At 44.0% G+C, this 26,030-nt stretch overlaps 1 protein-coding gene across 1 annotated transcript in view; it reads left to right on the top strand.

Moving 5' to 3' along the window:
- The window catches only part of MNAT1 (MNAT1 component of CDK activating kinase), a 669,332-nt gene that overhangs the window by 238,609 nt on the left and 404,693 nt on the right, over window positions 1–26,030 (top strand). The window contains exon 5 of the mRNA XM_078662088.1: window positions 18,718–18,858. Within this exon, the coding sequence (XP_078518214.1) occupies window positions 18,718–18,858 (141 nt within the window). The remainder of the gene's footprint in view (window positions 1–18,717; window positions 18,859–26,030) is intronic.

The raw sequence follows: 26,030 nt of genomic DNA, 5'->3' as shown, positions 1-26,030 counted from the left end.
GGAGTGGCTACTAGGAATGGCTACTAGGAATGGCGACTGGCTCCACACTCTATTCACCGCAGCCATCAAAGGGAATGTTGGCATTATATTTACGCAAAAACTAGCTCTGAAATAGGAGAGCATATCATGTCAAATCCTTATGGAGCTCTTTTTCGGCTAGAAGTTCTGGAAGGAGACCTATCTATTAAACAGCAACAGCTATTCTTTATTTTCTCACTTTCTTCCCGCCATCATGTCAAACCCCTGTTGAAGCAGCTTCACTGGCTCCCTGTGAGGCTACGCAGTGCATTTAAATAGGGTTGTATTGTACATAAAGCTTTGATGGATTCCGGTCCGGAGTTCATATCTAACAAGATCAAGAAGTACATTCCTTCTCGCAATCTCCGGTCATCTTGCCAACGTCTCTTGAGCACTCCAAGATTCAAACTAATCAAACACGGTGGGCTGTGCTTCACGACTTTGGCTCCCAAACTGTGGAACTCGCTCCCCCTCTCTATTCGACTCATTGATAGTCATCTCCAATTTAGGAAACAGCTTAAAACATGGCTATTCACGTCCGCCTACCTCACCGAATTCATCCTTTTCGTAGTGCCCTGCTCCCTAGCGCCAAGAAACCTATCCGGGGTATGTTGCGCTTTTATAAATGATTTATAACATAACATAACATATAACATGCTGGAAATCTGATAAGATCCCCACCTTCCTACAGGTGACGAATAAGATGCACAAAGTAGACACTTAAGAAGTGCTGTATGGTAAACGTACAGGATCCTTACAATAAATAGATAAAATATGGAAGTCTTAGGAGACATCAGCATGCTAAGTAAAAGAGGGTTGAGAGCAGAATCCGGTAAGGGTGGTGATAGATCATTGGAGTCATGGGGTTTGTGTACTTTATATACGTGTTATGCTAAGCTTACTGAACCTAGTTATTCATCTTTCGATACCATGTATAGATGAAGGCTTTTATATCAATTGATTGGATTATTCTACATCGATATAAATACATATATAAATAAATATATTAAAAAAGCATTAGTAGTTACTAAGATCTGCAAGCAAGTCATCTGGACATTCAGACTGCCACTTGATTGATTAAGCCTGTCATGCATAAGGTGCCCCCTTGACCTTGCCAGCGGGTGTGACGGTACTGGTCGCACTCCCTAAAGCCGGCACTGGCTGCAGTCTTAACTCTAGCTGGACTGTATCACAGTGTAGAAACTTATTGAAACCAATCAACCGTAATTCTGGTTATTTACAGCTTTCAATGAACAGCCCTTTTTCATGCACTTTAGGAGAAGGAGATGTGTAGTACTGTGTCTCTTTCCTAACACTACCGCTTTGATACAGGTGACACTAAACCCAGTCTTCTGTGATCTCAAAGCCATGCTTCCACTGGTTCAGTCTAAGAGGTTACTATTTAAAATCCACAACGTGGGTGCCATTTTTACTGTTAAGAAGCAGGTAAGGATTTGACACTCTTTGTTTTGTCACTTACCAGAGAAAATATAGGCGTCACTGGTAGAGAAAAACTGCTCATTGTCCTCTAATTACTCATGAGCCATTTTGAATGTTGAGAAAGGCAAACTAGACTTGTTCTCTCACATCTCTTTTATACTCAAGATGCGGGTATCACCGATACGGACATTGTTACATCATGAATGTGCAAAACTCTTTCTACGTATTTGGTGGACAGGGATAGGTTCCTTGCGAGGCCTGATGAGCTGAAGGGTTATGTTCCTCAATGCTCTCCTTCCTTGTTCACTGGCTCTATAGGTTGGTGCAGCGCAAACTTGCACACCTTTTACACGCCACAAGTACTTAACAGATACATGACATGAACGTGCACTTAACAATATATTTCTTATGTGGTTTAACAAATTCATGTAAAGTGTTGCCCTTGACATTATGAAAGAGTGCATTCACTGTAGGATTAGAGAATATACTCATATTATGGGTTTTACCAAAACTGATTTATTTATTAATTGAAGTTTTATTGAATGAAACCATCCTCACTTAGTAGTTATTGTACTTGCTATAAAGATGAAATTCTACTTTCGTAATGTAGAATTTAATAACTTGAATGACATTTATTGATCAGCAAACGAAATAGAATCCATCCTCACATATGTAGAATGTGATTTTTCTTAAAACGACAAGAGGTTTATGTAATGTGTGCACTAATGTAATACATACATTTCATTAAATGTAATCCCTAGCCTAACTGACACATGATTATTTTAAGATTTACTGAATGTTACATGTAATGTGACATTTAATGCACTAGAAACTTATATTCATTTGTATTTATAGGTGCACACGCATATTAAAAGTGCACCATTGAATTAAAGCTTTAAGTTATCTTGACAATTTATGCCTGTATTTCACCATGCTGTATAAATTCTGTTTTCCATTTTCTGCTAACGTGACATTTCTTGCTGGTATTCACATGCGTTGTTAGTTGTAGATAAGATACATCACTGTACTAGAGTTAGTCTGAGAAGAAGACATTGACTAAAGAACATGTGGAACCAGAGTGTTAACTGAAAGTCCTACTGAACAAGTGATGCGACCTGTGCGTGAGATGTCGTTCCCATGTCCAGTGTGATACTTTCCCCCAATGGTGCAGTCTGCAACATGAGAAATGGAAGAGAACAATGGACCCCAGATGATACGTACAATGGGGGTGTTACCTAGAGGACTTTGATCTTTTAGAATTTAGTGTTCACACTGTTGGAGATTCAGATGTCCCTTTCGCTCTTGACAGATGCTTTTCTGATCCTTTCATGTTTCCATACTGAAGGGTCCTTTGGTCTCTGAAAGGTTTAGACTGCAATGCTTACTTTGATTCTTTTCCAAGTGTGGCTTAGGCTAGCACTTACCCTCTGTCCCATAGAAGACTCTAGATCGAGCTTCTGAGATGCTGACACCTTCCCTACTTAATTTTACCTTGCCTTGTATTAATTTTCTTTATGGGAATTCCTGATTGAGATTCTTAGATTTTTAATTACCACCCCGTTAACTGGAACTCTACCGTAAAGGATTCAGATTCATCAATGCATAGACAACAAAACTTGTGACTCTTTTCTGAGCATCAAAAATCACTACTAATCTTTTGTATTGCTGTGATTGAATTGCTTGTTTGCCTTATATTAGTTTGCCTTAATTTCTTTCGCAGGCTTGGACTGCCTGTGGCTCTTTTGTATTTCTATAGTTAGTGACTATCTTTTTATAAAATAGGGATATAGTTTTGTCTCTGATCTGTTCAGTCAATACCCTATCTTCTAGTGGCGGTGCCTCTGGCAATGCATCTCCTTCCCTCATATATATCCGTATTGCATGTCCCATCTGAATATATCTCAACTATTCTCCCTTTCCCATCTCGTAGTCTCTTTGTAGGTTTTTGAACTCTATATATGCTCCTCCTTTCCAGACAAGCCCCAATTTTTCCAATCCTATAAGCTCCCACTTAGCAAACCCCTCTAACTTACTAACTTCTCCCAGGCAGTCACCCACCCATAGTGGGGTCATCCCCAATAACTTTTTTTCCCAACCCAGATATTTTGCGACTGTCTTCCATACTTTCACAACTGTTTTGGTGTGTGTGGGAAGGTGTTTACCTATGCGTTTTGTATATAGCAATCCGAGCGGGCCCTGTGTCTCCATGGACAATCTATACACTCTATACGCCGGCTCAGCCCTGTCGTCAAATATCCAACCATTTACGTGTACCAATTGGGAGGCCCAAGAGTATCCTCAAACATCCGGTACTGCTAGTCCTCCCTCAAACACGCTCCCCTCTGGAGCTTACTCAGTGCAATTCTAGGGGCAGCTCCGTTCCATATCAAAGACCGGATTTCTGAGTCTACTCCTCGAAAAAGGGAGGGAGGGACCTCATATAATGAGTTTTGTAGCATGTAGAGTAGTTGTGGAAGAGCTATCATCTTAAACAACGCTGCCCGTCCCATCAGTGTCAATGGGAGCGTGCGCCAGTGCTTTGTGTCGTTTATGAGCCTGTCTACTTGCCACCCCGGGACCTGTGTACATTTATCCAAAGAAATAGTCTCCAATTGAAAAGATATGAAGATCTCACAAAGTGACTGGCAGATAAGACCTAAGTCTGCTTCAAGGATCAGAGCATTAAAACAAATCAGCTGATCTTGCTGACTGGTACAGCGCGAAACAGAAGCAAGGACATTCCTCTTTATTAGCTGTTCTGTACAGGGAATACACCAATCTAAGCATATTTACAACCATAAGGAATTGAACTTCTCTTTTCTGTGTGTTATCCCCACAGACACGTTCCCAGAAAAACCTCCGTTACCAAGTGAACGCTAATATTTCTATTGAAAACTTAAGAGCTGAGAAAAAATTGCATTGAGGATGAAAATGCACCAGATAACGAACGGTTTTACAAAAATCTTGACTATTCAAAATATTCTGAAGAAGCATTCTGCATGAAACCTTGTTCGACAGACTCCTCCTCCCTTACAAGTGTTTGATTGAATGCAAATGACAATGAAGTAGATGCAAGACCAGTAGAGGCATAGGTCAGGTAGTCTCATAAATTTGTTTTGTCCAACAAAAATTGACAATCTTCACATTCAAGCAATTATTACATTACTGCTTTAATGTCTAGTGGCGATGATGTAGTCAGTTGAGGCAACCACAGAATCCATAGAACCTTTACAGCACCATAAAAATGGGGAACAACATTAAAGGCGGCTGAGGGAAAAAAGGGATGCTACAAAGCATGCTACTCATGTTTAACATGACTACAATCTAAGACAAATAATAGGCTACATTCTGTTTAGAAGTGAGGATGGATGTGCTGCCCTCAAAACCCTTCATGGTCTGCTTCATATTTTTCCAGAAAAATGTAAGAAAACGAATGCACTGTACAAAGGTTTGATGCTGATCATTTCTACACTTCTAGGTTGAAAATCAAAATTGGGGTAACATTTTTCAAAGCGTCATTTAACTGTTGCACTCCCTTCTGTTACACCTTGTCTTTTAAAAAGTAGTGAGGATTAGAGGCAATTATGACTGTGTTGGCAACCATGTGTGTGCCTCTTGGTTGAAAGCTAGAAACATACAGTAGAGGTTAAGTAAAGGTTATTAAACCCCTGATAGGGCTGTACTAGTATATGGTAACTTCTCCATCGTTAAAAACCCTTGGGATGGAAATCTTCAGGAACCGGAGCAAAATTAATTGTTAAAGGCAAGATGGCTGTAAAAGGTTTTTAGGAAATTCATTTGAAGTCATACCACCAACAATTGCAGAGCTTTTCATAAGTCAGATTACATCAAGTGGAGAAAACACAAATACATTTTACACATATTTCAGTACAGTGTGATTAATTGATTGTCCAAAATCACACAATGCCAAGTCTAGCAAGGAGGCCTGAATTCGAACCTCGGTCCCAAAGGGAGTAGCTTGAGCCACTAGACCCCGTTTCCTCCCTAGCTAGTACCAATAACTCCACTATTTATTGTTGTATCTATTGTAGTTGATCCTAGCGCCTTGTCAGTTACTTCAGAATAAGTTGTGTAAAACTTGGTTCGTACAAATGTGAAAACACTTTGTCTGGTCACGTTAAAGCAATTTCTGTACTGAAAATGTTCTCCTGTTTACTTCTGAAGAAGGAAAATTCCGAGTACGAACGACAGTGTACAAATTCTCCTTTGTATATTTTTGGGGTAGTCAAACAAAAGATATCTATTACACAAAAAGGGGCTTAGGCAAGATGCTACCGCACCCACCACCTCAGTGGGAACTATTATGGAATAAAAAAACTTGTGCTGAACTATATGGACCTAAAAAGTGACACACATTGCCGAACAGTGGCCCTGAACCCTTTGAATCAAATAAAAGATATCGATCTACAGCAAACCTGTTTACCTTTGTGGGCGGATGTGTGTCAAAAGAGTGATTTCTTAGTGAAATGATATGAGCACCAGCTGGCAGTCTAGCTTCCTTCAAGAGCCGGAATACGGTGTTGGCTAAGAAAGTTTAGTTTTGCTCAATGATATGAACATAGGACTGATTATCAGCGCCTAATCCTTCATGCAGTCAGGAACTGTTTTCAGTCATTCACCAAATCAGTTGTCATCCTCTCATCCTCCTTATTGAGATGAAACGAGGATTTAATGTAAACCTTTTATCCATCTAGAGATGAAATGAGGACATGTGGTCAGCCTATTATACCTCTGATATAATGAAATATCTCAAATGTCATCCTCTCAACTTTCTTTCAAATCAAATATGGACTGATAGGCAGCCTTTCATTATAATGGAACCATAGTTTGTTTTTGAAAATAAGAAAATATAATTCTTCTTCTCGCTCCTGTCAATTACACTCTGTCTGGTTCATCAACTCCTCGGGATCGGAACGATGCAAAAACATGGTCCAGCTCTCGATAGCTCCAAGTCTGTTTGCCGATTTACCAGATCAGTGAAGCGATCAAGCTAGGGAAGGAAAGGGTGGGGACAGCGGGGAAGGAGACCTATAACGACAAAGAAGAAAGATGCAATAAGCACCTAAATGATAAACCTTCTAGACAGTTCTAACAATCACTGATTTATAAGGATAAACTACCTGTAAAGGAAAAGAATTGTTCAGTTGCGCACATTAGGAGTATCAAGTACCTTCCAGAACAAGTTAGCCAGAAATCTTTTGACACCCTTGGTAGCATACAATAACTAGTTGTGCTATAGCATGGAGAAAAGACAAAGCAAGAAACAGGGCCCATATAAGACTCTATATGTAATGTGAAATAAGCACTGTGTGCAAGGCATATATATCTTTATATCATAGTAGGTCTGCTAATACCCAAGTGCTGAAGCTTTCTGATGAGTGACTTGTGGGAGACTGAAAGCTGCGGAGAGGAGAGGAGAGGTGGAGAAGGATGAGTGCGGCCTTTTCTCATCGATCGAGGATGCATCTGATGATGTCGGTGACCTCAATGAGGGCTGACTGCTGTGATGCGAAAGCCTCTTTGAGAGCTGTCTAGGATTTGATGGAGTTCTAGGTTGTCTACAAGTTGGGTATTGATGGCTTTCTGAATGAATTTAGCTGGAAAAGGCAGGAGAGAGATGAGTCCGTAGCTGCCGAGGATCTTGAGGTCTGGTGTTGGCTGCTCCAATAGGGTAACAACTTCATCTTTCCCGAACGAAGGGAAGGTGGTCGTGGCAGTTATGGAGGCTTTGATAATAGCAGGGAGCCCGGAGGAGATGATGGTTCTTCCAATGTTGTACATGAAGTGGAGGCACGGGTCTGAGGGGCTCCTGAGTAGAGCGTTATTCATCAGGGCAGTGGTATCTTCATTCGAGAGGGCTTGCAGTTTCTTAGCTGCCGTTTGGCATATAGGAAGGAGTCCGGATGGGCAAGGGAGTTCATATCGGTATGCCGTAGGTCGAATGTGTTGTAGATCATGGCATCTGAATCTGTCTGAAGAAGTTTGGGAGGTTGTTGCGAAGTGCTTGGAATGGGATGATGTAGTTGTTGGCAGCTGCAGGAGATGAGAACCCCTTATAGTTGTTGAAGAGTTCTTTGCCATTTTTGTAGCCGGCTTTGAATCTGAAATCTAGGGCCTTTTGTGTCTCATAGTTGTTGGCGGTAGAAGTTGAGGGCAGCTTTGTATGCAGGTTCGCGGCGGTGTTTTTGTCGAGTCTCTATTTTCTCTCAAGTTGTTTGCAGTGGCGCTTGGACTCCATGAGGTCATTCGTGTACCAGCTGGGTCTTTTTTTGTGTGTATATTTGTATGTCTTGTTTCTGATGGGAGCAGTGCAGTTGGTGCAGTAGGCAAGTCATTTATTGAAGAGCTTGGTGTTGACATCAAGGTTGCTGGGGTGGTTGGGCATTCCTCAATGGTCTTGGTCCAGTTGCTTTGAATATTTTGCCCCAGTGTCTTGGTGGTGTTTTGGGTTTTTCTGGTGCGGTGGATCGGTGAGCGGTTATCTTGAAATGTATGATGTAGTGTTCGGACCATGTGAGCAGGGTTGTGTGGGTGATGGTGACCCTGTTGTTGGAAGAGAAAATAGGGCAGAGTGTGTGTCCTGCTTTGCGGGTTGGTCCTCGGATGAGCTGGCTGAGTAGATGGTTGATCTGATGGAGAGGGGAGCGCTGAAGTCTGCAATGTGGTTCGTTTTGTGATGTGAAGGTGTTCCATGAGGCTTGTGACCGTGGAGGTGGTGCTGTCAATCATGTTTTTATAGATGATTGTGAGTACTCGGCCTGGTTTTTGGGTTCAACCCTGGTGTATGATTTTGTAGGCAGGCCCTGCTTAGTTTGGAAGCTGGGTTGAGCCATGTTTCGGCCAGGGATAGGTTGGTGTGCTGCTGTTTAGGAGGTACGAGATTAAGATGAAGTGTTTCCTGAGTGTGGTGATAGTGTTGGCGTGCATCGTTTGTTGTTTGGAGGTGGTGGTGTCTGCGTCTGAGGTTTCGCATGTGAAATCGCAGTGGGTGCCGGAAAAATGTTCTACCATGGTGCTGGGGGATGCGTATTCTGCAATACATAGGTCCTGGGGTAGGCAGGACTTCTGCTGACGGAAAGAATGGTGAGCGGAAAAGGCCCAGGCGGGAAAACCCGGGCAGCTGCGGAGTCACTTGATAAAAAGGAAGCAACTGGATCAGGCTGGAAAAAGCAGGAACTGGAGACCACTGGTAAGTGGCAAGCTAGGTGTTCAGGTGCCTACTGATGTGATAGCGCTGCGGCCTGCGTTAAGTAAGTCCTGAGGTGAGTGGGGCTTCTGTTGGTGGCAAGAATGGTGAGCGAGCAAAACCTGAGCAGGAAAACCCAGGCAGCTGCATTGACACTTGGTCAAAAAGTGGAAACTGGATCAGGCTGAAACAAGCAGGAACTGGAGGCAAGTGACAAGCTAGGTGCCCAGGTGCCTACTGATGCAGTCATGCTGCTTCCTGCATTAAGTAGGTCCTGGGGTGGGTGGGCTTCTGTTGGGAAGAAGAACTGTGAGCAGTATAAACCCAGGCAGGAAAACGTGAGCAGTGATTATGTCACTTGATCAAAAGGTGGCTACTGGATCAAGCTGGAACAAGCAGAAACTGAGGGTCACTGGCAAGCTCGGTGCCCAGGTGACTCTTGGGAGTCATCTGTCCTTTTCTTTGTACCTCATTTTTTTAAATGTTTTCTGCAAATGTTGTTACATTTATAAAAAGCAATGAACTAGATGTTACATCCAGCTCATCTTGCTTATGTGCAAAATTATGTAAACCTATTGTGATTAAAAAATGGCATGGCAGGTGTATGGAAGTCAACATCTGAAGTTAGAATCCAAGCATAACATTGTAGTAGGATGTATCTAAAAATGGTGGCCCTCCTTGAACAACACTGTTTATTTAAGTTGTTTGGAGCCTCCCCCTGTTCTGTAATTTCTAGAAAGTCCTATAACTTCTGGGGATGCTCCCACATTCTAGAGATGCTGCCATCTTAATGTCTTCCTTTTCAGTGTTTTTGTTAATGTAATTCAGATGATGCTGTTTCTGTTACATAAAACAATAAATTATCAAGACAATATTTTAGTAGACACTAAAGTAAAAGTAGTCAAACAATATTATCACCATCTATATTTGAGTGAATATGTTTAATGTTGACTGATGTTGGTATTTACATCTTGTGACTGATCATGACCTATCCATGAGAAGCAGTCAGTGGATTCTCCTATTGAAATTAATATGGGGATGAGCATCGTTTTTAGGTCTTTGTGTAGGCCATGGTCTTTTGTTTTTACTAATGGTGTATTTAAAGGGGCTTTCAGGGTGCCTTTTTCAAACACTGGTCTGTTGTTTTGCCATTCACATTTCTTTTCAGCCCACTTCACCATACAGAATGAGGCACTGGGACAGCCCACATCCGCCATTAGTTAACGTCATTGTGAGCGACTGCATTCCCTCTTTCCCAATGAGCAAATCAGCACAACAAGTAATTCCTTCAGGACCAGAGACTGCTATGGCAATGTGTAATTTGTGAGACCCAAAAAATATTTTCGCTTTGAGCCAATGTTTATTTTTTGTCACTGTAAGGGTCAGGAAGCTCCTCAAAAATAAAGTTTGACAAAAAGCAAACATTGCAAACACAAGGAGATGATGGACGGAGCACTGAAACTTTTCAGACGCTCACCCCCAATCACAGATCTGGGTTGAATCCATCATCGTTCTTTAGCTCACTTCGCCACCCCAGTTCAGACTTGGCCATATGCAAATCAGTCTTGACCCTATTCCTCATGGGAACAGTCCAGCCCGAAATGCCAAGCCAGGTGTTCCCTGGACCTGAAACATGCATCCTGGGACCGGTTTCGGGGTTACACCCCTCATCAGCCAGGTTAGCTTGAATCCAGTGGCAAAGTGTTCACGAGACCCACTTCTACGCCAACCCTGCCAAATTAGGGCAAACAAAGAAAATACAAGGAGATGATGTACGGAGCGCAGTAACTTTTCAGACACTCACCCCAGTCACAGATCTGGGTTGAATCCATTATTTTTCTTTAGCTCACTTCGCCACCCCAGTTCAGACCTAGCTGTATTCAAATCAGTCATGACCCTGTACATCATGGGAACAATCCAGCTCGAACTTACAAGCCAGCTCTTCTCTATACCTGGAAACAATCATCCTGGGACCGGTTTCGGGGTAACACCTCTCATCAGTCCGGCTACCTTGAATCTAGTAGCAAAGTGACCAAGGGACCCATGTCAGGGCATACCCTGCCAATTTATGGCAAACAAAGCAAATACAAGGAGATGATGGCTGGAGCACTGAAACTTTTTATACACTCACCCCCAGTCACAGATGTGGTTGAATCCATCATCGTTCTTTCGCTCACTTTGCCACCCCAGTTTAGACATAGCAATATGAAAATCAGCCTTGATCCTGTTCCTCATGGGAACAGTTCAACCCAAACTGCCAAGCTTCCTGGGAACGGTTTCGGGATAACACCTCTCTTCAGCCAGGCTAGCTTGATTCTAGTGGCAAAGCCACTAGAATCATAACATAAATAAATATACCAAATAAAGCCAGCAAGTAAAGCAGGTAAATAAAGCAAACATTGACAAAGCCAGTGCCGGACTGTTGGGCTTGGCCCTCTCAGCAGAGTTATCCCCAAACTTTTTGCATTTACCTCTCATGTTTTCTGAAGTTCATTTTTGTTGGCTTTAGGACTCTGTGTATTTTACCACTGCTAACCAGTGCTAACGTTCTTGTGTTCACACCTCTAAACATGATAAAACTGGCATGCACCCAATTGGCACATTTAATTTGCTTATACGTCCTTAGTAAATTAGTACTACATGTACTCAGGGCCTGCAAATTAAATGCTACCACTGTACCTGCTGCACTCATTGTGCCATCCACTCAAGTAGCCTCTTAAAACATGTCTCAGCCTGCCATTGTGGCCTGTGTGCAGTTTTAAACTGCCGATTCTGACTTTGCAAAATAAATCTTTTGCCAAGCCCAAAACATCATTTTTTCTTTGTACATATAATTCAACCCTAGGCTAAGCACTAAACAGCCCATACAGCAGTTTGTATTGTATTTAAAAAGTTGGACATGTAGTCTTAAGTTTTACATGTTACTTTTGTTTGGAGCAGGTAGAAATACCATTCTTTATGAGGAAGAAAACTCCAACACCATATGTGGGGTAACACTTTAGAAGTTACTTCCACTCAAAACTGGCACCAGTTATAAAACCCTCAGATGGTCTCTAAATTTCACTTCTGAACCTGCGAAGGTCTCTGAGGACTGCCCTGCTGCCTATGGCCTGCTGTGTACTTCAAAGGGCTGCACTGCTACGCCAAGAGTACTGCCCTGCTGCCTGAAGCCTGCCCTGTGCCTTCAGAGGACTGCCCTGTTGCTCTCTGAGGACTGACATGCTGCTTGAGATCTGCTTTTCTGCTTGAACCCAAGACTTTCAGGATGACTCGAGGGGCTAGTGGGCTCATCTTGATCACAGCCGCAGGGACAGAAAATGCTCCAACCATCTTGAACTTACATCTGGACCCAGCCTTGGTGAGCCCTGACACTCCAAGTGGTGCCCCTATAGGACCCGACCCTTGAATCTGATAGAGATGTCTAGCCCCAGATTCCTTAACTTAGAATTCCCCCAGGCGTCAGACTGGATCAGTAAAACTTTCTGCAACAGCACCTCTGCGCGCCGGGGGCGGCGCCGCACGGCTCCGCCCTGATGTCGTCCTCGGACGTGACATCAGCGGAGCCATATATGACCCCCCGCTGCGCTGACATCAGTTTTCTTCTTTTCCTGGAAAACCAGCAGTTCTTTGACCTGTTTTTCGGGTCTTTTCGACGCCGTCCCGGAACAGTGTGCGATGCCTTCGGGCTTTAAGGCGTGTGAGACCTGTGCACGTCAGATGTCCGTGACGGACCCACGTGCCATCTGTATGTGGTGCCTCAGGGTGCACCAAGACTCCAAAAACTGAGACGATTGTCAGCGGATGAAACCAAAGTCTCTTACGGGAGCGTCGGATGAAATTGCTGGCCGCACGGCTGGCCGGTCCTGCACCTTCGCGTCACCGCTCTCCCTCTCGGGATCGAGCCCACTCCCGAGGTCGTTCCCGCAGACGTTGTTCGGTGGGTAAACAAAAACGTAAGTCCAGGAGGTTTTCCTCCCCTACCCGTGACACTGGTGCCTGCTCTTCTCGTTCCCTGCCGGAGAGGGGGCGTCCGGCGATCGTCTCCCCCGTACCTCCCCTTTCCGGGTGCCAGAGCGACACAAGCCCAAATGGAGGCTTATTCTGAAGCACTCTGATCTTATTTTGGGTCACCCCCTTTCCCTGGTGCACCTTCGGGTCCTGTAGAGGTGGAAGGCACTCATGTCGGGTCTTCGCCGGCGGATTCGTCCTCGGCTCCGGCTGTGTGCATCTACTCCGGTTCCGGAGCTGATTCGATCCTGATGGGACACGGCCCAGTGGGTCCTCCCAGTCGTCCGTCTAGCCCACACCGTCAGTCTCTGCATAGCCCTGAGCGGCTCCCTGCGTCGACATCTGAGGCGACACTGGGCTCAACGCCCTGTTCCCCACATGTTGTAGTGGGGTCGATGCCAGGCAGCGCAGCCCGAGTCCCCATTGGAGGTCGTCGACGTCCAGACGACTCCGGCTCGACACCCATCAACGCCTGTGCCGACGTCCACGTCTCCTCTATTTCAGGAGGTTGAAATCCCGACCGACTCCTCGGACGTCGATGCGACTCCCACGTGGCGTCGGTCGACGCCGGTGCTGGCACCTACGCCTCCTCTTATGCCACATGCTGACACTCTTCGGGACTCCCCTGATCTGCGGCAGTTTCAGCCCATAGTGCAGGTACCTTGTGTGGCGTGGACTCCGGATCAGCCTCTGGCTCCTCCACTGTTGCTATCTAGTGCACAGGTTGGTCTACAGCCCTCCCCTACCGAAGGCTTATTGTCACCTCTCCGGATGGCAACTGAGGCTAGTGCTGCCTATGCACAGGCTATTCACAGGGCGGCTGCTGTTCTTTGTTTTCAGCCCTTGTGGTTCCTCTGCCTTCTGATCCCTTGTTGGTGGTTGAAGTGGAGCCTTTGCTTCCCCTTGGGGCATCCTTGTTCGACATCATGCTGGGCACATGGGCAAGGCCTTCCTCGGGTGACCCTGTTGATCGGGCCATAGCTCTTCGACATCTTCCTGCCCCTAATGATCCGCTCTGTTTGTCCCTTCATCCTAGGGCTCAGGGCCTAGTTGTTCAGGTGGCCTTCGACTTAGTCTTCTCCCGCCCTGCCTCTGTTACCTCCCACCAGTGAGTCTAGGTGGTTAGACGCATGTGGTCGCCAGCTTTTCGCCTCTGCAAGTGCTGGTATCCGCGCCTTGAATACAGCTTGCGTGTTCACACGCGCATCCTCTTCCCTTTGGGACTCCTACCTTCAATTCCAGAAGGCCCGCGAGTTGAATTAATCCGACTTCTGCATGATGGCAGGGGAATGGCGCAATTCTCCCTCTACTCTTCTCTTGGCGCCACTGACTCAGTGGGTCAAGCTCTTGCTCGTTCGGTGGCTTTGCGCCGCCATGCTTGGCTGCGCGACAGTCGTTTCCCGGACAATGTTCAGGATGCTCTTAGGGAACTGCCTTTCAATGGCGTGGACCTTTTTGATAGCCACGCAGATTCAGCAGTCTTCCGCCTAATGTCAGGTCTACGTGACTCTTGCGTCACACCCCTTTTTGCCTTATGAGCATTCTTTTAAATTGCGTAGGTGAGGTTGCCTTGTTGGTCTGATTTCGTACATGTCCCAGTACTCTGCTTAGCACCCGGATAGTGTAGGCGGTGGTTCCGCCATCTCAGTATTCTTCATGTGCAGCCGGACGGCTGGTTCTGTCTTTACTTTCTGTCCTCTGAATGTGTGCTTTGCCCAAGAGGACTCCCCCTTGCAGACGTTGACACTAACCTTATGTGGGGTATTTATAGGCTATTGGGTGACTGCCTTAGCATGCTCCTATGGAGTTTTTCACTACAGTCTTGCTGTGGGCTTCTTTTTTATACCGTTCTGCCATCCTGACATTAGCATCACTCCATTGCACCTTCGGTGCAGTTGGCTCTGGTAATCCTTCACTGCCTCTGTATAGGTTCCTTACCGTATAGCTTCTGCCTCGCCTGTGTTCACTGGGGTGTTGTTCAGTGTTGCTGTGATCCTCTTGCCCTTGATGGCTGCTCTTCTTTTGCCAATCACTATCTTAGGGCCTTTTTCTGTTCAGTTGAGGTGCAGTTCTCACCACTGACTCCCTATCCTCTTTTTTCACCAAGATACAACCATTGTGTGGTACGCTTCTTAGTCTTGATGCAACCTGGGACTGCACCCTGGTATGATTGCTATCATAGGGTGTTTGCATTGATTCCTCCACTTCTGTGGTGCTGGTTCTCCACACCCCTTTAAGGGCTGAGGTAAACAAAAATGTTCGTACTTCAGCCTTTACTGGGCTTGTCTTTCAAGATGGCGGTTTCATCATGTACCTCTCTACTGTATCTTACCTTGTGCCCTCGTTTTCGGGGCACTTTCCCAACAAGAATTTTTACACATTTCCCTACTGCTTTCCGCACATGTGTTTTATACACTTCTGCTTGGATTCCTGCTGTACCACTCTCAAGGGGAGTGTTCGCTTTAGGATACTCGCTTCTTGAGTCCTTGGATCATTCGATTTGTCCCGACTGTTTCCGACTGTCGTATCTAGCTCCATCTCCTCCTCTATCTTGCAAGGTACCGTTGCTCCTCCTGGGTTAAAGGCTAATGTGTCTTACTAGTCTGAACATTGTTCTGTCCACTTCTGCTTCATCATAACTGTGGGAACTTCCAGGACCGTGTTGTGATTAACTGGCGGCTTAAAGGCTTAAATTGTGTAGGTGATTTGTACATAGAGGGTGGGTTAAAATCGTTTGAACAGCTCAAGGAACAATTTCAGTTGTCAACTTCACATTTTTTCAAATATTTACAAATTCGTGATTATTTGCTGAAAGCCGGTCATTGTATACAACCCAACCCTCTTATTGAAGCAAATAGAAAAGCCGCTCGGATAGGTGTACTTTATAATTTAATGTTAGAAGCTATGCCCAATGATTTAGAAATCCATGCCAGTAAATGGGAGAATAGATTAGGATGTCAAGGGATTTCACTTGAGACTTCAATTGATTTAGCAGGACGACTATTCTTGTCTGCCAACTTGGCCGCACAACATTACAAAACTATATTTTATTTGTATCATACGGCAGATAAAATTTCGAAATGGGGTGGCGATCCGGATGGAAAATGCTTCCGATGTGGTGCCTCGGCGGCTGATGTGATGCATATCTTTGGTACGTGTGTTGAATTGAGGAGTTTGTTTGTACAAGTGGGCAAGTTCCTATCTGAGATTGTGGGAACCCCTGTCCAGCTCTCACTTATGCAGATTTTACTGGGGGTAGAAATGGGCACCGGCTCGGTTCCAGCACCCTGTAATATTGTTTATTTGGTTTTTGTAGCCACAGCTGTGCTCAGATTATGCATCGCCTCGTGCTGGTTGCAAAAAGATGCACCGTCATTTGAAGCTTGGCGGGCGAGGTTCCTCTTTATGTTTAATACCGAACATAGAATATATGCCCTGAAAGGGCGGCGGAAAAGGGCGCTGGGGAAGCAAATCTGGGGGCTGGGGAACTCCTATATGGAAGCAGATGGGTGAATATCCCTGACTTATTTTGTACCTATATGTATTATGTTTAGGGATTCGTCCAGATCTAAGATACTTTGGTTTGGATTTTGTATCAGGTATGGCATAGCTGAATCTACTGCTATTCTTTCTTTCCTTTTCTTTTTTTTCTCCGCCTTGCATTCTGTTGATGTTTAATATTGTTCTGTACTCATGTATTTTGTGCCTAATAAAAATTAGAAAATAAATAAATAAATAACTGTTGGTACTTTTTGCGTCCTCTGTGTAACGCTTCATTTCTAGGCATATTTCTTTCCCTCTATATCTACTGTGCTGTTACACAGTAAAATTGTGCTGTCAACGTTCCTTCATTCGGTGTCCGTGGTCATTGACCCGGTCTGCTCGCCTAAGTGCTCTTATATGGATGTCCAGCTTGCTTGGTGCCCCTTTTTGGGGTTGCCTTCTTCCTATTGCGTCTCTCGCATATGGGCTACTCCCACAACCCTACAGGAGGGTTCTTGTTCTACTTTGTGTGGTTCTAACATCCGCACAATATTCTTCTGTTTCGTCCAGTCTTCCACTTACTGTAGACCTGTTTTGGGTGCTTCTGATGGTCGCCATCAGCCCTTTCACTTGCCTCATAACAGAGTGACTCTCCAACGGCGTGTCTTCTGTTTCTACTACTACTGGCACTTTATGTTCATGGGTTGGCATCCTGCCAATACTGTCCTACGTATTTGGCTGGTACAGGATTCAACTGTGTTTTTCCACTGTTGTGCATACTGGACCGCTATGTGTTGACTCTGTCATACCAGTTGTCTTCCCTCTGGGTTTTATTTCCGGTCAGCACGTCAGATGCTGCAGATCCATCAATTCCTGGGTTCAGTTCCACTTCTTGTGAAGTCATGAACTTTCCCTTTTACACAGACATACCTAGAGTATGTTTTCTTTCTCTCGCCCGTGATACATACAGGGGTTTTTATGCTGTGCTTGGACAGCTTGTAGTACCTTTGCCTTTAATGTTTTTCGTTCTTTCTGAGCTTCATGGTCTGGTGTGACTGCGCTGGTTGCGGTCCCCACCGTAGGTCGTCACCTTGTTGGTGGCTATGTTGCCTCGGCAACTTATTGGGGTTCAGTCTCCAAGGGTGGTTGGCCTTGCGGTTATTGCTTCTCAGAGCGGTGCTCTGCTCTTTCCCTTTACTAATTTGCAATATACAGTGCCTGGCACTTTCCTTTATGGTGCAGTTTTTCCCCATTCCATGTCCTTTAGTCATTTTCTCTCACTGTTCCCATATTCTAACAGTTTTTTGGTGGTGGCTCCGCGTTGTGGCTCGGAAAGGTTTCTCCGACGAAAACTGACGTCAGTGCGCCGGGAGGGGCACATATGGCTCCGCTGACGTCATGTCTGTGGACTGAACTGTGTGAACCCCCACGCGCGCAGAGGTGCTGCTGAGGAAAATTTTCCTGATCCAGGCTAACGCCTGGGGATATTCTAAGTTAAGGAATCTGTTTAGACTATGTCTCTACCAGATACATCGTTACCGAAGGTAAGTAACTCGTTCAACTGGTGCTAAAGGTGCCCAGATAGCACAAATCCAAATCTTCCCACTTAGAGCATATTTAGCCAAAAAATGCCCTGGGAAGCGAGAGGAAACTGGGACCTACCTGATTCCTGATCCACCCAAGGTGCATCGCCGGTTGGTCTGACTTCACGGTAGCTCTTGCTGCATTCTTCTCCGTAGCAGAAAATCCTGTTCAGTGGCTCCTTGCAGAAGGAGGATCTTGCCTCCTAGTGCCCTCATCGGCCACAGCCTGCAACTTCGTCCCGCTGGATATTTTTGACTTCCAAAAACAGATACGAAGTCCAAACGTAGAAACATTCACTGCAACTTCATCAAGCTGCTCTCCGACACTGCTGGCTGCCTTGCCCCGCTGAACGTACCTTCTCAGGCATTTTTTCTCAAAAATTCTCCAAAGTCTGAAGGTAAGCAGATATTGGGTCAATACACTTCGTGTAGCGGAACCTAGCTCCAATGCAGTCTATTTTTCATTCCAAACTTTAAAAATTCATAACTCTGGTTCTACGGATTTTTTGCTGTTTTGATGTTCCAATGCAGTCTATTTTTCATTCCAAACTTTAAAAATTCATAACTCTGGTTCTTCGGATTTTTTGTTGTTTTGATGTTAAATAGTGTAGTAAAACTGTATTTTAAATTGATGTGGGATGTTATGTTTTCACTTTGTTACAGTTTAAGTGCTGCATATATGTTTTACACGTTGCCTCTAATTTAAGCGTGACTACTTTTCTGCCAAGCTGCCAGAGGGTTAAGCACAGTTTAATTTAGAGGCTTTTCGTGGTTCACCCTGACAGGGACTGTGGGTTTTGCTTGAGAAGGGCTCACACCCCTCTCAATCAACAATCCAGATTGTCACAAAGACCTATTAGCTTGGCCAGTGCTTATTGCTGTTGTTACTTGCACTTTGATCAAAACACACTTTCATTTGATTGTAAACGTAAATAAAGTTATCCAAAGTATATTTCATTTTCCCATCATTTGTAATAGACTCGAGAACAAGAAGTGCTGGAAGAAGCCTTGGAAGAGGAACGAAATGCTAATACGCAAAGAAGAGTACTGATCAAAAAAGAGGAACAAATGCAACAGATTCTGAAAAAGAAAAATAAACAAGCTCTTCTTGATGATCTGGTAGGTGGTTGTTTGTTAATGTATTTAAAATATCTTGTTAAAGGAGGTGTTTAATATCAAAATTGGATTTGTTTTTAAGCATCACCCCTTCATTATGGTTTTCTTATGGTGTCATGGATGCCATTTTAAAGGCTAGATCAGGATGAAGTATGTACTTCATCCTGATCTAGCTTAACTAAACTTATGAATTTAACTACAAGCATTTACTGTTTATTCATATCAATCTTTTCTTCGCAATAAATGTAACTTACACATTGTTTTGCAACAAAACAAATCTTTCTAAGTGAAATTGCTCTCCAGATGCAATATATTTGTACCTGGGTTCCAGACATCTTTTTCTTTTTAGATTTATCATTTATGTCAAGGATTGTATGTGGCTGATATCAGACCATCTACCGGCGTTGAAAATATTTCTATGTAAAAAGACACTACGTCAGAAAAAACTTCCGTATGGATTGTCTAAGAGCATACCATCATTAATACAGTACACAGTCATGCACATCCAACTATCAATAATGAGTATGACAAAAGCCAAAAAGTTAATATAAAAAGTGTTTTATTCAATGCATCCTTTCTGTAAATGAAAAGGATAAAAATACACTATAGACATAAGTTGGTTATGTACATAACATTTATGAACTGATCCTCATAATATACTAAATAAACAACGGGAGAAAACAATAAAAATACAATTTAAAATGTTCAACACACAAAGCGCCAAACCCATGGTCATTTCAAATTCAATAGTATATTGTGCTTATTTTATGAATGCAAACCAATTCGATTTGGTCATGAAAAGTAGCGACTCATTTCGGTGGATTAAGCACTTACAACACTCAACTGACAATGACCGGAGCATGCCAGTAGGCGGTTTAGTCCTGGCACTTTGGCTTTGTGTCCAAGAATAGTGGGTGCCTCGATAAGGATTGCGCAAAAACTTCTCGAAATTGGCTTGATGTTTTAAACAGACTCCTCTGTACCTGTACATAGTTTGGCCTAAACTAAGGGTAACAGAGGTTTTCTCGCCTCAGTTCTCCAAACATTGTGGGAGATACGATTAAGAAGATGTTCTAGCTTGGAGGATAAATATTCCCCTCCCTCAGAGCCTATTTGAATCATCTTTCAGCATCACCTTTGATGAAAGTGTTGGGAGACACCGTACTATTAAGCTTCAAGAAGGTGGTCAGATCAGCTTAATCCACTGAAACACGTTGCTACTTTTCATGACCAAATCGAATTGGTGTGCATTCATAAAATAAGCACAATATACTATTGAATTTCCAATGACCATCGGTTTGGCGCTTTGTGTGTTGTACATTTTAAATTGTATTTTTATTGCTTTCTCCCGTTGTTTATTTTGTATATTATGAGGGTCAGTTCATAAATGTTATGTACATAACTGACTTATGTCTATAGTGTATTTTTATCCCTTTTATTTAAACAAAGGATCCATTGACTAAAACATCGGGCACAACATAACCTGCACCAGCCTCTCAGACCCTAAATAAGGTGTCATCCTCAAAAACAGATTAAAGAGTTTTCATCCCTAATCACCTAGAAGAGTCAAGGCAAGTTCCCTGAATATGTTTTTCCCCTTTAATAGACCACAACTAAACATAAACACAGTATCAGCTCTGTATCTCGATGATTGTCTGGTAGTGTCTAGAAAAATACAGGTGCCTTCTCTAATCATTGCCATCTTCTCGACAGCAGTGGTTCCTTTGCTGACCACTGTCAGCAAAGGAACCACTCAAAGGAACCTCAAAATTGTATGAGTTGGTCTGTCGATCCTCTAAGATCAGAAGTTGAAGATAAAAACAAAGGGGTAGCAGACGTTCATGGCAGTGATTCTTTGCACCGTGAACAAAGGGATGATTTGATGATTATGAATCCCCTTATTACCCACATATAAGGCTTTGAGGACCTGCGTGGAGCATTGGTGTGTAAATCTGTATAGCAGCTGATCTATGAACTTAGGCGCATAGACTCTGGAATGCTCTGTGAAAGTGTGCATTTGAATATTTATGGGAGCCCAACCATTGTTATAGGATGAGATGTATTTTATTATTATGCATTACCACATAGAAATGCTGTAATATGATTCTTAGTTTTGGAATCTTATAACACCAAATAATACCTGTCACACAATAGCCTGTGTGCCACACTCTGTTCTTGTTGTCTCAATAGCTGGGTGGACCCATCACATCAGTGGTCTTCAAACTTCTTAATGCTGCGCCTCATTTAAAAAAATATATATTCTTGACCCCCTCAATTTTGTAACAATTATGCTAAATCGGCAATATTTAAATGTGTCTAAACATATTTAAATATTGCAGTTAAGCTCAATTACCTCTTTTTACACATACTCCCAGTCAGGATATCAATGACAAAAGTTGTTAGTGAAGGCCCATTACAAGGTGGCTTACTGCCGCTCATGTTCTTAACACTTAAAACAAAGCATGATGCTTCTCTTGGCCAGAGAGTGGCGCCCCCTCCCACCCCTCCCCCCCCCATCCTCCCGAGATCACTTAAGGCCCCCAGGGGGGCGTGCCCCCCACAATTTGAAGACATTTGCATCACATGCACTCTTACTGGGGACAGAGAGATCATCAACCTGTAGTTGCAGATATACAAATAGTTCTTTCTGATGGTCATCAGATAGATCAGCCTTGATAGAGATGAAGCAATGTAATGGGAAATCAAACTTTCCACTTAGTGCTGCTCTTAGCAGCCTTTTACTTCTTTTGGTTGAGGCACTGTATTCTGATCCTCTTCTCTTGTTGAGACTAGGGCACCTCTGCTCTCACCAGTGGATTGTAGGGTATTTAGTTTCTATCCTAGAAGGACGAAGGAAGCTCTTTCATGTCCCAGGGAGGGAGACATTAGTCAGAGAACTAAGGACTGGATGGTGTGATCCAGAACCTTAATCAAAATATTATTATGATATCGATTTATTTTATCCAATGTATTTAATATGTTATTTTCTGTGTCCCTGAGTAAGCCCGCTTTTAGCCTCTCTGTTTTAATATCTTGACCATTGTTGGGTTTGTGTTGTATTAAGTTTTGCATGTTATTTTTACGCTGAGACATCTTATTCATGTAACAGTTCTATTATGTTGTCAATTTGTCATTTAAGTGGGCACCTCTGCACCATGTAAAAGACTCTGCTGTGAACAAATTAAACAATAGTGGTTCTGTTCCTTTATCTTTTCCTCTTGCCCTGCTTCTTTGGTGGGCTATAGTGCCTTCCCTTAATGGATAAGGTAACCGTGGCTTTTACTGCTTTAGCATATCTCTGAAAAAGTATGTTTGTAGGGCTTCCAGTGGTTATTTTATATGGGGTTTTCACCAAACAGCTTGAAATACTCTTTTACTCTCTCGTGGCAACAGAAATGCAACCGGGAATGCCCTCACCTGAAGCAAAGATCTACCACACGTTCTTGAAGGTTACCTATTTGGCCCAGTTAAAGTATCTTAACAGGCAGGAGGTAGTATGTATAAGCATATGTAGCATGTGCTGCTGTAAATAACATGCTGTGTACACTCCAGTTATCTAGTTCAAAATAATACACTTTTTTTTGGTTCGAAGAAGTGCTTTCGGTTTTGATGTGACTTGGGATACCTCCTCTGAGACCCATAAAACACCAAAACACTGACTCCATCTCAGACTGTTTTTAGCTGCAGTCAGGTTTGTACATGTTATTAACTGCTTGAGGAACCCCAGACCTACCATCTCACAGGGTGCCACCACCTGTCACCCGATATCGGCTCCCTTCACCCGGTGAAGAGCCGATATCTTGGCTGGCAAGGCAAGCACGAAACCCCTGCACTCAGTCGGGTTCCAGCTTGTCTTCAGAGACCAGAAGCAAGCCGATGTCTGTTAAGGTGTGAAAATACGCCAGGAACTCAGCAGCAGCCTCAGCAACTTTTTGTTTATTTTATTTTTGGTGGGTAATGTATATGGGAGCAGGGAACTGGGGCAGAAGTGTCTCACAGGCCGTTCTGTTCATAAGCCTTGCCCCCTACAAGGCCACGCCCCTTATCACATAGCGCATTTTATTTTGAAGTTGGTAGGTTTGGAACAGGCACACTTTAAACATGCATTTGAACTGTCCTGTTCTCCAACGTAAACCCAGGAAGGCTGATCTAATCAGTCCAATTTACATAGTAACTAGTTATCTTGAAAATCTAGCATGTATCTGCCCTTGCTGGCCATAGATTGGACACCCTTGTTTTAAAGGTACGTGTAGAGCTACAAATCCTGTTCACTCCAAAATACATGCGACTGATAGTTTGTGATTCTTCAATTTGTTTTCCTTGGGTACATGTATTCATAGTCTCTTTCACGTACTAATGCAGAGCATTAACAATTGTTAAGATAAGGACGGTGAATGGGGGAGCTAATGCCACAGAGGATAGTAGAAAGGGAATTTACCTGGACATAGCCTGACACTGCAACACTCAAACATGAATATCATTCCAATAGAACACTTTCCACGTTCCTGATTACATTAGTAATTCTCTATTTGCTGCTTTGTTGGTTGCGAGAAATGTAGAAGAACGATTTCAATTTAGAGATAAGCAATGACTGATGACATCTGAATATCCTCTGTTCCTGTTTACGATCATCTTCTGTGTTGTGTACTAAGCCAAAGGTATTAAGTGAACTTAACAAAGCAGTTTAACGCATTCTCCAGCTTTTCTTTGTTAAGAGCTTGAACTTTTAAATTATGTGAGGCCAATAGTAATTTCCTATGGTTTGTTATTTATTTATCTTTTATTTATCTAAACTAATATTGCGCGCAGCTACCCTCAATGGGTTTCCCGGCGCCAGGGATAGACTAGAGAAAGAAAGCAAGCAAAAGCCCAAACAGAACAGACAGTGCAGAAGGATCAATTAAAGAAAAGAGTCTTCAGTTTTTTTCGGAAAGGGAGGAGATCAGTCTCGGCTTTCAGGGCCGGCGGAAGAGCATTCCACATCTTTGGACCAAGATAGGAAAACGAGTGGCCGCCCATTTTGGCCAGTTTAATTCTGGGGACCAAGAAATTGCCACTAGTAGAAGATCTTAAAGTACGACCAGGCTTATAGACTTGAACCAGGTTCTGCAGGTATTTAGGGGCAGAACCCTGCCGGATTTTAAAAAGAAGGCATAAGGTTTTAAATTGTACACGGTTCGGGACCTTAAGCCAATGAAGGTCACGCAGAGCCTTAGCTGCGGAAGATCTCCGGGGTACATTGCATAGTAAGCGAGCTGACGAGTTTTGCACCACCTGAAGCTTGTTTATTGTTGCCTTATCGGCCCCAAGATAAAGCACATTCCCATAATCAATGCGGGATATCACAAGAGCCTGGACGACAGTTCTCCGAGTAGAGCAAGGCAGCATCCATAAGATCTTCTGCAACCATCTTAAGGTGGAAAAACAGATTGCAGCGACCTTTGTTACCTGCTGTCTCATAGAGAGCCTATCGTCGATGAGGAAACCGAGGTTGCGGGCTACGGGGGCTGGATTCGGCAGAGGACCCATGTCGCAGGGCCAATGTCGAGGGCCCCACAGATCTTTATTCTTGCCCAAGATAACAACCTCGGTCTTATCACCGTTGAGCTTGAGCAGATGGTCGTGCATCCAAGCAGCAACGCGTGATAGGCTAGACTTCAAGGCAGAGACCTCATGGCCCTCATTGCTAGAGAGAGAGAACACAATCTGCGTGTCGTCAGCATACGAATAGATTGTCAAGCCGGCGTCCTCCACGATGGTAGCAAGGGGTCTGATATAGATATTAAACAGCAAAGGGCTGAGAATCGACCCCTGGGGGACGCGTCTGCTGATGAGTAGACAGCAGATTCAGCTTCTGTCAAACACCTGAAAGGTGCGTCCACCTAAGAAGGAGGCAATCCAGGCCAGCGCAGATCCAGCAACACCAAGGGAGCGGAGAGAGTCAAGAAGGATGGAATGAGACACGGTATCGAACGCTGCACTCAAATCCAAAAGGATGAGTGCAAAGGTCTCCCCGCGATCGATACCGTGCCGAAGCCTCTCCGTCACCCCGAGGAGTGCGGATTCAGTGGAATAATGAGCGCGAAACCCGGATTGGGACGGATGAAGATATCCCATATTTTCGACAAATGAATTAAGCTGGGTGTTCACATGTCGTTCCAAAATTTTAGAACATGCAGGCAGCAGGGATATGGGCCTAAAATTGGCTAAGTTTGTGATGTCCGCGCCGGTCTTTTTCAACAAGGGAACGAGCATGGCATGCTTCCACTCCTGTGCCACCATAGACTCTGTAAGAGATGTATTCAAAAGTCTCATTAGGACTCTCCGTGGCTCGAGGTCCAACAGTTTTAGAATTTTCATAGGAACAGGGTCCCGAGGGGAGCCTGACCTGATACTGTTCAGGCACGATAAAAAGGTAATGTCATCAAACCGAGACCAGTCGTTGATGAACGTTGAAGGGAGGGGAAGACTGCCAGAAGTAGCCGCCAGTAAGGACTCAGCAGATGGCGGGGAGGTAGACAAAAATTCGTGAATACGCTCCACCTTAGAGATAAAGAAATCTGCAATGGCATCACACTGAGGTTTATCCAGAGCCGGAGGAGAAGGTACCGTATCTGCTCCTGTTAGCCTCTTCACCACTGCAAAAAGAGTCTGCGGACAGTTCTGAGCCTGGGTGATCGTGGATGCCGTGAAGGTGGCCTTGGCCAATTTACAGTTAACATGGTAGCTCTTTAGTGCTTCTTTAAAGGCTGCCTTACTGGGGGTTGAATAGGAGAGCCTCCATTTCCTTTCTAATGCCTTGCACTTGGCTCGTTGTGATTTTAACTCCTCAGAGAACCAAGGTGCGGGAGGATGAAGGGATCTGTGGTTATTAGATATAGGAGGGAGGAATGCAGTTACAGCATCCCTTAGCCACTGGGAAACTACAGCATTAGATTCTGATCCAGATTTTTCCAGAATCGGAATAGATTCAGTGAGATGTTGGTTAAATGCCACCATATTAAGCTTGTCCCACCGATAAGAAGGCTTGCTCTTACCAACACAAGGCTTAGCATTAGGTAAAGAGAGAGGTAACATGAAGTGTACCGCAAAATGGTCAGTCCATTCTAGTGGGCGGGCCCTTTGGGAGCAGTCATAAGGTAAATTAGAAATGATTGGATCTAACAAGTGACCTG

Source organism: Lissotriton helveticus, chromosome 9 (assembly GCF_964261635.1).
Source record: "Lissotriton helveticus chromosome 9, aLisHel1.1, whole genome shotgun sequence".
In the NCBI taxonomy this organism is placed as follows: Eukaryota; Metazoa; Chordata; class Amphibia; order Caudata; family Salamandridae; genus Lissotriton; species Lissotriton helveticus.
This window is presented reverse-complemented; position numbering and strand designations above follow the sequence as displayed.